This window comes from Protomyctophum parallelum (assembly GCF_964188405.1).
Source record: "Protomyctophum parallelum genome assembly, chromosome: 21".
Lineage (NCBI taxonomy): Eukaryota > Metazoa > Chordata > Actinopteri > Myctophiformes > Myctophidae > Protomyctophum > Protomyctophum parallelum.
Window position 1 is genome coordinate 27,484,691 of NC_139713.1, and position 13,894 is coordinate 27,498,584.

The window sequence follows — 13,894 nt, forward strand, 5'->3', positions numbered from 1 at the left end:
TGACCCCCCCCCCCCCCCCAACACACACCCACACACCCACACACACACACACACACACACACACACACACACACACACACACACACACACAGAGTAGCCAAGCCCGCCACTTGGCATCAGGTACATCTGCTTCATATGTACACAAGGCAGCATGTAATTGTTTATGTAGCACTTCAACCATATCTTCCTGTAAGTGATCCTCACTAATGCTCATTATAAGCTACCATTTCTGTCTACTCACTCTGTGGCTCAGAAGATTATGGACAGTACAGAAACCATCATCATCAAAATCATCCTCGTTGAATCATCGATGAGGATACCAAGCTACTGGGAAACAACAGCATTTCTCTTCTTGGAAAGTTAGCATGCTGAATTTTCAGCCATTCATTTGCCACTTGCATCTCTATAGATGTTTTTTTCTTAACCCATTCTGACCTGAGATCAGATTCATACGAAGGTTTCCGCCGGACACACACTGGTCTGATCAACCCATTCTGACCTGAGATCAGATTCTAGAAAATGTCAGTCGTTCTTCGATTTTTCAAAAAATAGCAGACCTACAAGCTCGTATCGCGCCACTCGGTGGCGCGATACGAGCTTGTAGATCTGCTATTTTTAAATAGCTAAAGCATGACATGATGCCGACACCAAAATGGGTGCCCGTTCAGAATGGGTTAAGTTTGAAATTACCACAGATGGTGTCACTGAAATAAATGTTTGTCTGGGTTTCCCAAATAAATGTTGTGTTGCATGTAGCACGTAAGGTAAATGTAGGTCTATATGAAAACACTACTGTCCCATTGCGCAAGTGAATTAAATGGAATAACATTAGATTGTGGGTTAATAAATATAGGCCTATACAAGGAGGTTAAATGGGAGGCTATTATGCAGTCAAAGTTATCATTATTGACCGCCGGTCAGGCCTCAGGCCTACCATACCAGGCCTACCACTGCGTGGCACATCTATGCACGGAATATCTGTGTTCACAGTGAAAGGGGGTGTTGTTGAGAAGAACCACATGCCCTATGCATATTTCCTTTGGGAAACTCAGCCGTCGTCATTAAGAATGAGTAGACGGAAATGGTACCATGTTAGAATGAGCATTAGTGAGGAATAACCCCATTGTTGCTTTCTGATGTTGCTGCTGATCATACTACAGCATCACACATACTTATCAAATGTAGCATGTGCTACTTTTTGTTGTTTTTTAATTTGAAACCAGCATGAAAAGTAACAGTTTGGGTCATATGAGGTTTCCGAACGACAGAGACAACATAAGACCTCACTAACCAATCACAGCATCATAGAGTAGTGAGTAGTCTGTCTGAATCCCAACAAGCTTCCAGTTCCTCTCGTTTATCACTAGGCATATTAGGGGAGGCAAGTCACACCATAAGACACCTGTACATCAGCCAATAAAAAAACAGAAGTGATATACGAGATTGTGAGAAATTGAGTTAAATTAAAATTAAGACTGTATTTTAGTAAGATGTTTAGTAAGGTTTCGGACAAAACCAATGCCACTACAGACGGGACGGTGCTTGAGCCAGTGGAGGACTTCAAATACCTCAGGGCCTGGACTGCCGGAACTGAAGAGGACCTGAAGGTTCGGAGATGGGATGAAGAGTGTGGAAATCAGATATGGGAGAAGACCATAAGAGGCGGCTGTTCATAGCTACTGTGTAGTCAGTACTGCTGTATGGGGCCGAGACATGGACCCTCACAGTATAACAGGAAAGAGACCTGGATGGAGTCTACACAAGAATGCTACGAATGGCACTAGGTGTCATATGGACGGACCGCATCAGAAATGTGGACCTCTATGGGGACCTACCACGGGTAACAGACAAAGTCAGAGAGTGAAGGCTAGCACTCAGAACTTGAGGCAAGTAAATGGACTCTATTGGGAGCAAACCCAGGGCAAAGCCAGGAGGGGAAAGAGGTGTACCACCTAAGTAGACGTACTGCGGCACGACAGCTTAGCTAACAACACTACAGAGCTCAAGAACCTGATGTTAGGTAGGACATTGTGGAGGGCAGTGATCCAGGAATCCTGAGTTGGAGTTGGCTAGACCTAGCTCACTCTCGCAGTAACTACTACTTTAGTAAGACAAGTAAGACGCGCAAACGCGGGAAGCGAACGCAGCTCGTGTGTGTGTGGTTGTGTGTGTGTGTGTGTGGTTGTGTGTGTGTGTGTGTGTGTGTGTGTGTGTTTGTGTGTGCTACAGCTGCGCCCTGTGTGTGTGTGTGTGTGCTACAGCTGCGCCCTCTGGTGGCGGGCGGGTGGTGTCACAGCGGGACAGACACACAGACATGAGCAGCAGGGTCTCATAGTAAGTGGCTCACTGCGTTCGCAATGAACTGAATTTGGACCAATGCGATTATTTCCCTATTATTACAATATTTAGAATTCGAGCTTGTAGATCTGCTACTTTTGATTACTTTGAATGTGATAGTGAATGTGATAATATCTGTGATTTGATTTATTTATGTTTACAAAATGTCTAAATATAGCCGATCAACAAGCTTCAAATCAGCACTTATGCCATACGACGAAATCCCAGATGATATCTAGTCAATAACAATATCAATATAATATCAATATGTTGCCCTGCCCTACTCCACGCTCAAACATTCCTTTGCTCCTTCTATTTACAAAACAAAGTGTTTACATTTGAGCACTGCACCAATCAACACTGGGAGGTGAGCGATATTTATATGCACAGTACGGAGGAGGGAATGTCAGAGGTGTATGCTATACTTTGACCGAGTTTATTCGGATTCATAGTTGCGCACTGGTATCTTGCACCAAAAACAGAACCTATTCTACAAGTTCACAGCGTGACGCCTTGTGAGCTTGTAGATAGGTTATTTGGGGGTGTGTCACACGGGCACACAACTACGAAACTACGTATCAGACCTCTCTGCTAGTGGTCTCATATCGGGAACCTAATATGTCCAAACCGTTCCCTTTTCAATTATTATTCTGAAACATTTTCAGTCAAAATAGCTGATCTACAAGCTCACAGTGCGTAGCAAGCTAGTAGATCTGCTATTTTCACTACTTTGTCTCGTTGTACGAGATATAGAGGCGGTGCTTTAAGCACAGACTATTCCCCTTTGCGCATGTGCAGTTTGAGTATTCATAGCAACATGTGCAGTCTGAGTATTCATAGCAACATGTGCAGTTTGAGTATTCATAGCAACATGTGCAGTTTGAGTATTCATAGCAACATGTGCAGTTTGAGTATTTATAGCAACATGTGCAGTTTGAGTATTCATAGCAACATGTGCAGTTTGAGTATTCATAGCAACATGTGCAGTTTGAGTATTCATAGCAACATGTGCAGTTTGAGTATTTATAGCAACAACGACACTTGTGACCCCGGGATGAACCAGAAGAGGCTATATCTTCCGGTGGTCACCAAGGGTTCAGCGGTGGTAACAGTCTCCCTGCACTGCGGGAAGGAATGGAAACCGCTTGCCATGTAGGCACTCTCTCTCCATGGGACTAGGGCGAGGAGACACTGAAACCATGATCTTCCTGTGCCTTGTGCTGCTCGGCATACAAGTGGAAGCTGTTCAGCCACCTCCGCAGGGGGCGCAGCAGCAAAAAACCCAGCGGAACAACAGCCGTGACGGACGTTAGTTTCCCCAAGCAGCGACAACCGCCTGCCTCTCTGGAACATGGGCAGGTGTTCTAATATGTCGTCCACCCAGCGGGGTGACGGACAGGCTGTCATCGTTATGGTGTGTAATGCCAGGCCAATAAATGTGGTTTGAGATGGAACCAGGCAGCTCGTTTCTAAATTTACCTTGAGCCCCAGATGGGCCACATGGAACAGGAGACGTGCTGTCTCTACGTCTACGGCTACCTGCGACTGTGATGGTGCACAGATCCAGATAAGGCAGAATCTTGATTCCCTGGGACTGGAGAGGCGCCAGTGCCGCTGCCATGCACCATGTAAAAACTGTTGACTTGGGGAGAAGGAAAGCCCAAACGGGAGCATCCTGAATTGCCTGCGGCGGCCTTGATAGGCAAACCGCAGGAACTGCCGGTGTTCAGGTGTTGGCAGGCAATGGGGACATGGAAATATGTGTCCCTCAAGTATATTGATATATCGTGGGCAACAGACTGCATCTGCCGTGGTCAGCATGTGAAATGACCTGTACTTTTGTTTGAACTGTACCAATTCTACAAACTGTGAATACAATTTTCAATCAATCAAGCAATCAATCAATCAATAACCTTCAGGTAAATGGTGCATTTATATAGCATTTTTATCCAAAGCGCTTTACGTAGATTGTGCATTACATTCACCCATTCACACACGTTCATACACTGATGGTGGAGGAAACCATGCACGGCACCAACCTACACATCAGGAGCAATTAGGGGTTCAGCGTCTTGCTCATAAGGACACTTCGACACCAACTCTGGGGGAGCCCGGGATCGAACCTCACGGTTCCCATCCGGCTGCTCTACCTGGTGCCACCTGGGGTTCGAAGTACTATCGACTTTTAAAGATCGACTTGAGGTAGGTTTGTAATAATAATGTCGGTCAATGCAGATTTTTCAACCTGCGAGCGAGAAAGAAAAAGGTACTGAACCCTTGGTGACCACCGGAAGCCTCTTCCAGGTCATCCCAGGATCACAAGTGACACTGAATTTGGTATAAATACTCGAACTGCGCATGCGCGAAGGGGAATATTGAGAACTGCCCGGGATGAGACCATATAATCACTGCAGCAAGAGTTCAGGGTACAAACGTGTAAAGTGCAAATTTGCATGTTTTGTCTTGTATTTGTGCATGCTCCTCCTGTTCTTTAGATGCGTTTGTCTGTACGACAAACCGTTGAAATGTTATGGCAAGTTATAGAAACTATGACTATGACAGAGGGGCTAAGTTACACCCATGAAGGACAAGGACTCTGAACCAAGTCCAATGACACCACCCCTAAGTCTGTACCACAATCAGTTCAATACTTACATCAACAAATCTTGATCTTGTCTGTTTTTATGGACTTCTCCGTGATTCTTTTCACATGGGAGGGCTGATATGAAACATACATTGTCCCAGCAGCTAAATGAGTCCAAATCAAAGAACAGAAGAGTGTGGATGTTTCCATCCACCAGTGGAACCATGCTGGACCTCATCAACCTGCATGATAGTGCCTCTAGGGCTGGACCATATATTTACATATATTTTGTAATGTTCTAAAAAAAGGAAAAAATATATCTGATCTGCAAGCTCACAATGCATCACGATGCAATGCGCTGCGATCTTGCTGTAGATGTTTGCTATTTTTCCAGTATAAAACAAGCCTTCATTGATTGAAACTAGGAAAAGACAACACCAATGCCATTAACAATATCCAAACTTCCAGACTATTATATAGTAGGAAATCGTGATATCCTTATGATTGGTCCCGACCCAATTCTGTCTCGTCATTCCAGAGAACGTTCATTTGGTTTCCGGGTCTTCGTTTTATTTTTTTACCGGCTCAGTTGTAGTCCACTAGCCTGGAAACCAGGCTGGCCAGACTGGGTCTGGCACCCCAGAGTTGTGGGTGACCAATCAGAGCCCACTATTCAAAGTGAGACTCTTTTGCCATGGAATCCGTTTGTAACCCCTTGGAAACAAATCTTCCACCCTGAAGTTCCAGACTAATATCTGCGCAGCGATATTAGTCTGGCCATGCCAGGCTAGTAGTCCTCATGAGTTTGATTCTGATCCGACACATACAGTATGGTCCAGTTCCGACTGTACGCGTCCTCTTCTAGGACTTCTGCTCGGCAGATGCAGCGGGCGTGGCCGGGAGCTCAGGCTTCATGATCTGATAGGTGATCAGGTACTCTGGGTAGGCCTGAGGAGGATGGAGACATATAGCAGTCAAATGTCACTACTTTTACTTCTACTCCACTACATCTCAGAGGAAAACATTATACTTTTACTCCACTACAAATATTTTTGCATACGTACATTTTTAATTCCGGACTTTAACTTATATAAGTATTTATTTGTGTGTGTGTGTGTGTGTGTGTGTGTGTGTTTGTGTGTGTGTGTATGTGTGAGAGACATTGTAATTTATATGGACAGTCTCACTTTGTAGGTGTGCAAACCACTTGCTTTTCACAAATCTCGAGTAAGGATCCCACGTTTGATCGCAGGATCCCACGTTTGAGATGACGGTGTACAGACCTGTTCTCCTCTGTAGATGACGTATGTACAGATGTACATGTATAGATGTATGATGTAGTATGTACATGTATAGATGACGGTGTACAGACCTGTTCTCCTCTGTAGATGACGTATGTACAGATGTACATGTATAGATGTATGATGTAGTATGTACATGTATAGATGACGGTGTACAGACCTGTTCTCCTCTGTAGATGACGTATGTACAGATGTATAGATGTATGATGTAGTATGTACATGTATAGATGACGGTGTACAGACCTGTTCTCCTCTGTAGATGACGTATGTACAGATGTACATGTATAGATGTATGATGTAGTATGTACATGTATAGATGACGGTGTACAGACCTGTTCTCCTCTGTAGATGACGTATGTACAGATGTACATGTATAGATGTATGATGTAGTATGTACATGTATAGATGACGGTGTACAGACCTGTTCTCCTCTGTAGATGACATACTCGGCATACGCCAAGCCGTTGACACTAGGACGTCCGATGACAGAGTGGTGACCGGGGGGAGCGTGGGCCATCTTCATGGCACTGAACTGGAGGAACGACTTACCCAGCGTCACCCTGCAGAACAGCATCTGCCTACAGCGCGCACGCACGCACACACACCACACACCACACACCACACACCACACACCACACACACACACACACACACACACACACACACACACACACACACACACACACACACACACACACACACACACACACACACAAAACATACACACACACACACACAAAACACACACACGTTAGATCCCTGCTTTGGGATTTGAGATCCCGCGGGACCCAACACAAATCTCTGATGGCTTTGAAGTTGCCGCGGGCGGGAATGGCCGGACAAAAAAAAGACAAACTGCGGATCCCACATGTCCCGCACTGTCCTACAATAACCTTCTGAAGGTCCACCACACGCAGCAGAGAACACCAACGTCACCACATCTGCGACCCCCTCTGCCCTCTTATTGGTTAGAGAAATACAAGGTTCACACTCCCACTCCCTATGCCACTTTTCCTGCTGGGCTTGCCCAGGCTTGCCCCAGAGGCTAACCTGTGACAGATGTAGCAGGAGCGGTCCTTGTGCGTGGGACATCCTGTGCCTCCACCGATCCCGTACACATACTGGTTGCTTTTGGATGAGTTCTCTGCGAAGTAGATGCCCGCTCCGAACATCCCACCGATGTACGCGTGGCGCTCATCGAAGCCCTTGTGGATGATGGCGTTGATGAACGGAGAACCTGGGAGACAATGTGACGGGGTTGAGAGAGGGAGAGAGAGAGAGATAGGGGAAGAGACATCAGACAAGGGAACGGAGAGAGCCAAAGGGGTATCGGAGAGATCCTCTAATTTTGAGTTTCCCAAACAATGGATAAATTTTTATTCATCGCTAATATATATTTTTAAAGAATTTCAGAAAAAGAAAAAAAAGAAAACAACATAAATACAATTTCTAAATAAAAACTAAAAAACTGCTCTAATTGGTGTGGATGTAGAACTGTTTTGTTGCACGGAGTTGCGACTAGTTAGATTGGTGCGGTTTGGCCTTAACTAACATGTATAGCAACATCTGGACAAGAGTGGAGAGACCTGGACACCAGGTACAGAAACACGAATGAGTTTGTTGTTGTGAGACGTGTGTGACACAATTAAACGGTTTACCATGGAAGAGCATGCGTTCATTGTGGTGGTTGTGGTTCTCATCTGCGATCTCTTTCTGCCTGTGGGAGTATCTCTCCCTCAGCTTCTTATTCACTACCTTCTGAATCTGCAGGGGTGGAGGGAGATACACAGGGGTGGAGGGAGATACACAGGGGTGGAGGGTGATACACAGGGGTGGAGGGTGATACACAGGGGTGGAGGGAGATACACAGGGGTGGAGGGAGATACACAGGGGTGGAGGGAGATACACAGGGGTGGAGGGGGATACACAGGGGTGGAGGGAGATACACAGGGGTGGAGGGAGATACACAGGGGTGGAGGGGGATACACAGGGGTGGAGGGAGATACACAGGGGTGGAGGGGGATACACAGGGGTGGAGGGAGATACACAGGGGTGGAGGGAGATACACAGGGGTGGAGGGGGATACACAGGGGTGGAGGGAGATACACAGGGGTGGAGGGAGATACACAGGGGTGGAGGGAGATACACAGGGGTGGAGGGAGATACACAGGGGTGGAGGGGGATACACAGGGGTGGAGGGGGAGACAGAGACCACAAAACTGTCAAGTGCTTGGTCAGTGGACGTGAACAGACTAAAATGACATTCATTCAGAAGTGAATTGAAGCTCAAAGGTTTTGATAGCTGGACCCTTTAATGCAGTGTCGATTTCGTAGACTTTATGAGGAAAAATGTCTGTGGACTACATTTCTTCACTGACCAAAACAAAATAAAAACTAAGCTATGGAGAAGTCGTATGGGTGTCACAGACCGAAAATAGCTCACTTTGTGTCGTATATACAGATATACAGCGTCGAAGCCATGGATATACTTTGAGTCTATTGTAGATGTAATCGAGCGTTTCACACTTTTCCTCAGCGTTGTGGAGCTATACTGCTGGACAGCAACAAGTGTGCCTTCAAAACTGGTAACAGCTCAACTACAATAGTGCACTGAGCGTCCAGCCAATCAGAGCACAGCGTGCCATGAGTGGGTGGGAAGTATTAGGCACACATTACAATTTAGGCATTTAGCAGACGCTCTTGATCCAGAGCGACTTAGATTAAAGCAAAAACAAAAGCATGGCATACATCACATATCAAAAGTAGTTATCATGAATCATGTATAAACTAAGAACGTAACAGTGGAGTATCTATGTCAACTATACATACTATACTATATTATATATTATACAATATACATGTGTACTATAAAGTGCTATAAAATGCAATTCTACATACTGTATACACATCCGACAGACAACCACTTCACATCAGTGCTGCCATGTCTGCTTGTTATAAGTGACTTTGGGCTTGTTTTTCTGTAAAGTCACACTAAATATTATTTCTAAAGTGTACTGTAGTTGCTTATTTGGGCTTCCGTCCTAAATGTTGTTTAAACCAGTGGTTCTCAAACATGTTCACGTCAAGCACCCCCAAATTAACCCATTAAGACCTGAGGCCGATTCTACAGATGTCTTTACAGTGTATATACTGTACAAGCTCACAGCGCAGAACGAAGTGAATATCTCTGAACTGCCCATCATCTGAGACACTGTGTGTGTGTGTGTGTGTGTGTGTGTGTGTCCAACCTTAAGAATGTTGTACTGACTGAAGACCCCGCCTGCGTTGCCTCCGTCTCTGTGTTCTCTAATGGTGCTCTGCAACTAGAGACACGCACGCAGATTTGAGTTAAAAATTTTCACTTCAACATAAAACAAAGATTTGCAAACATTTTCACAATAACGAAATGACTCACCTCCTCCTCCACAGACTGGAACTCCTTGTCGTCTGATGCCAGGTCAATGAGCACGGTGCCGTGACTGGCACAGTGGAATGCCAGGTATGCGTTGGCACCTACACACACACACACGCATACAGATACAGACATACACAAACGCATGCGCACACGCAAAACACACACACACACACACACACACACACACACACACACACACACATATTCTAACTTTTTGTGGGGTTTCTGTGTGTGAATTAACGCCCTACTTGATCATACTACAGCGTCACACAAAAGTATCAAACATGGCAGATCCACAAGCTACCAATACTGAATTCCGGACGTTGACTTTGTAACAGAGGGTTTCTGCATTGCAGTATTGATACTTGTGAGCGAGTAACGCGAGTACGTCTGCCCCCACTGTCCGTCTGCGTGGTGTGACTGACCTGCTTGTCCTCCTAACAGCCTCTCCATGCCCTTGATCAGCTTGTGTCTGTGTCCGTACGCGTTGATGCCAATCTCCTTCAACTCCTCATGGCCCATGTCTGCCAGCACATCCAGTGAAATCTACGCACGCACATTTTCATAATTAAATAAACAACACAGCAGGTCAGGTCTATGAGTCTATAAGTACGTTCCAAATGACTCTTTCAGGTTGAAATGATGCCACCGCCGCGCTGGCAGCTGTGCCACCGCAGAGCCTCTCTGAATCAATCAATCAAAATGTTTGGTCAAAAGAGACATTATGGCTCTGGACACCACTGTGTAGCTGGCTCCACACGAGGCAAGATGCATCGGGCGGTAGCTGCAATATTTCACTCATTTCCCTGGCTAACTTTAACACTATGAGATATATTAAGAAGTGGTTACTTTGGCTCCCCCATAGGCAAACTAGGAGAATGCCTGGAACCAAAATGACGATAATGAGGAATTGAATTGTGCGAGTAACCCCTATTCAGAGTTCTCACGTTACAAACCCCTTGTAGATGATATTGTTTACACTATAGGGAGGAACCCTGTCCCCTTGAGGGTGTGTGTGTGTGTGTGTGTGTGTGTGTGTGTGTGTGTGGGTGTGTGGGTGTGTGTGTGAGTGCGGGCGTGCATGGGTGTGTGCGTGTGTGCTTGGGTGTGTGCGTGCGTGCTTGGGTGTGTGCGTGCATGCGTGCGTACCTGCTCCCTCTGGAAGGTGTCTCTCAGATGTTCCAGCCCGAGGCTCTTCAGGAACTGGCTGATGGTCATGTCCAGAAGAGCTGCAGGAGTAGAACACGTTGAACACACACAGGTCAATAGGTTGGTGCTTCAGATAGAACACAGGTCAATAGGTTGGTGCTTCAGACAGAACACAGGTCAATAGGTTGGTGCTTCAGACAGAACACAGGTCAATATGTTGGTGCTTCAGACAGAACACAGGTCAATAGGTTGGTGCTTCAGACAGAACACAGGTCAATAGGTTGGTGCTTCAGACAGAACACAGGTCAATAGGTTGGTGCTTCAGACAGAACACAGGTCAATAGGTTGGTGCTTCAGACAGAACACAGGTCAATAGGTTGGTGCTTCAGACAGAACACAGGTCAATAGGTTGGTGCTTCAGATAGAACACAGGTCAATAGGTTGATGCTTCAGACAGAACACAGGTCAATAGGTTGGTGCTTCAGACAGAACACAGGTCAATAGGTTGGTGCTTCAGACAGAACACAGGTCAATAGGTTGGTGCTTCAGACAGAACACAGGTCAATAGGTTGGTGCTTCAGACAGAACACAGGTCAATAGGTTGGTGCTTCAGACAGAACACAGGTCAATAGGTTGATGCTTCAGACAGAACACAGGTCAATAGGTTGGTGCTTCAGACAGAACACAGGTCAATAGGTTGGTGCTTCAGATAGAACACAGGTCAATAGGTTGGTGCTTCAGACAGAACACAGGTCAATAGGTTGGTGCTTCAGACAGAACACAGGTCAATAGGTTGGTGCTTCAGATAGAACACAGGTCAATAGGTTGATGCTTCAGACAGAACACAGGTCAATAGGTTGGTGCTTCAGACAGAACACAGGTCAATAGGTTGGTGCTTCAGACAGAACACAGGTCAATAGGTTGGTGCTTCAGACAGAACACAGGTCAATAGGTTGGTGCTTCAGACAGAACACAGGTCAATAGGTTGGTGCTTCAGACAGTTGGGCTCTGTGCACGTGACGGAATAACTCGTCCTACTTCCGGGCCCCTTCCCTATACCTCACCTTCACAGGTGTTACCACCGATGATACAGATGAAGGCTCTGTTCCATTCTGGTCAAACAGAGTCAGGGTGCTGCTATTGTACATGTTGGCTCACTGGAAGCACTCCGCTACACCATTGGGTCTCATAGTGTCCTTGAGTGGGTTCCAAATGGCTCTGTACGAGTCTCTGAGGGGTCCATTTGGTTCCAAGTGTACACTCTCAGAGTTATGGGGGTGCTTGAAATTAAAAGGTTTGAGAACCACTGTACACCAAATGGACCAGAGCCTTAATTAGTATCATCGGCAACACCTAAGTAGAAGTAGGGAAGGGTCCCGGCCCCAGTAATCCTCCAACTCCAGAAGAAACATACACAGCAAAATGCTCAGAGTTCATGTAATTCAATTCAACACTGACAGTGTCTTCAGAGTTAACTGTCGCTTACAAACTGAACGGACTCTCTCCTTACGAAGACCCAGGTCAATCACACTCTTTTTAGAATTACTAAAAGATGGCCCGAACGGCTAGGCGTAGACGTGCGGGCACCTAGGCTGCTAATTCAAGTTCAAGTCCCGATTCCGGGACTTGACTACAATCAAATAAAGGCAGAAAAAGACCCCCAAAATCTAAAAAAAATAAATAATAATAATAATAACACTGAAAGACCAAACAATGATAATGAAATGATGCGTGAGAAAGAGACAGAAACAACAAGTTGGAGAAAGAATTGTACATTATGTGCGTGTACATGTTTGTACATGTGCATGTTTGTACGTGCACATTGCCATACATACTCTCTCCCTCCTTCCTGTCAGACCCAGAAGCACCGTCCCCACTGCCTGTGGCTCCTCCCACTGTGATGTCACCAAGGGGCATATTCAGGTTGTCAATGCTGCTGGCTGCTGATAGGCAGGAGGGCGAAGGCGAGGGGGAGATGACCACGCCCCCAGTGGCGCCCGTACTGACCACCCCTGCACTCACCTGCCAATGTGGAAAGTAGGAGTGTAACAGTTAATCAAACTGATTGATTTAACAGTTTCCGTGCCGCGAATGGATTACTCCAGGTTAATGTCGCTGCCGTATCGGACATACCCGCCTTTTGTTTTATGTGTTTAATCCGCCGTAATGTAATGAATCAAAAGAAAATCCGTCTTCGTCGCGGAGTATGAGACTGGATGGCTTCGCTTTGATGACGAAACCGGAAATCGTCACATGCTGTGGGCTGCTAGGGCTTCTGGGAAATTGAGGCCAATGGAAATGCATTGGTTGCAACGCCTCATTGAAACCAATCTTGTGTGCGTCTTCCGGGTGCACCAAGATGGTGGATGCTACACACAGATCATAACAAACCACGGGAGCTTTTTTTGATGGATTTTCGCGGATTAAAAGCCCAAATAATTCAGCGTATGCTCTAAAGGTAATACAACAATCTCGGCAGTGAAGGGGGGTTGATTAAAATGCGGGTTAATCGTAAAAAACAGTCAAACTGTTAAACAACAATAAAAAATGTTTTTTATTTAGAATGTCCAATGAGTACTCAAGTACTCATGCCCGCTCATAATTTAGACCAATAACCCCCAGCCATCCTTGAAGGGGTTCCAACTTCCAGGGGTCCCCCAGCTGATATTATCATCATTGATAGTTAGGAACCAAATGGACCCTTGCGGTTGCACTTGGTTCCATTCGTACACTCTCAGAGTTATGGGGGTCCGTGGCCTAATGCATACAGTACCAAACTGGGGCTACTTGACATTAAATAAAAAGTTTGAGACAACAGTGTGTACTGTACATGATAATGGTATTTACAACATTGTTAACACTGCCATAGTCTCTCCAGCCAAAGTGCTTCAAACAACTCTGCCTTTTTAACTCCCAGCCTCAGTAGATCAAGATGGCCACCTTTAAGTAGAGACGTAGCACCGCCTGGACGTTCTGACACTGACATATCTCCAAAGACAACACGCCTAACTGTACTGTCTTTGCCATCTGGCATCAGGGCTATTTTTGTGTCCGCCAGGCCAGATGGCGAAGGCCGAAGACGTTTGGTTTTCATGGCTGTCTATCCGT

General features: G+C 45.9%; 1 protein-coding gene across 1 annotated transcript in view; it reads right to left on the reverse strand.

Annotated features, from left to right (window-relative positions):
• Window positions 1-684: 684 nt before the first annotated feature.
• LOC310879394 (poly [ADP-ribose] polymerase tankyrase-1) overlaps window positions 685-13,894 on the reverse strand; it is a 69,937-nt gene continuing 56,727 nt past the window's right edge. Inside the window, exons 21-30 of the mRNA XM_083794035.1 lie at window positions 12,622-12,808; window positions 10,787-10,866; window positions 10,063-10,183; window positions 9,638-9,735; window positions 9,471-9,545; window positions 7,881-7,986; window positions 7,273-7,459; window positions 6,644-6,800; window positions 2,375-5,869; window positions 685-2,075 (exon numbers count right to left, since the gene is read on the reverse strand). Coding sequence (XP_083650161.1) covers window positions 5,783-5,869; window positions 6,644-6,800; window positions 7,273-7,459; window positions 7,881-7,986; window positions 9,471-9,545; window positions 9,638-9,735; window positions 10,063-10,183; window positions 10,787-10,866; window positions 12,622-12,808 — 1,098 coding nt within the window. The 3' untranslated portion in view covers window positions 685-2,075; window positions 2,375-5,782. The remainder of the gene's footprint in view (window positions 2,076-2,374; window positions 5,870-6,643; window positions 6,801-7,272; window positions 7,460-7,880; window positions 7,987-9,470; window positions 9,546-9,637; window positions 9,736-10,062; window positions 10,184-10,786; window positions 10,867-12,621; window positions 12,809-13,894) is intronic.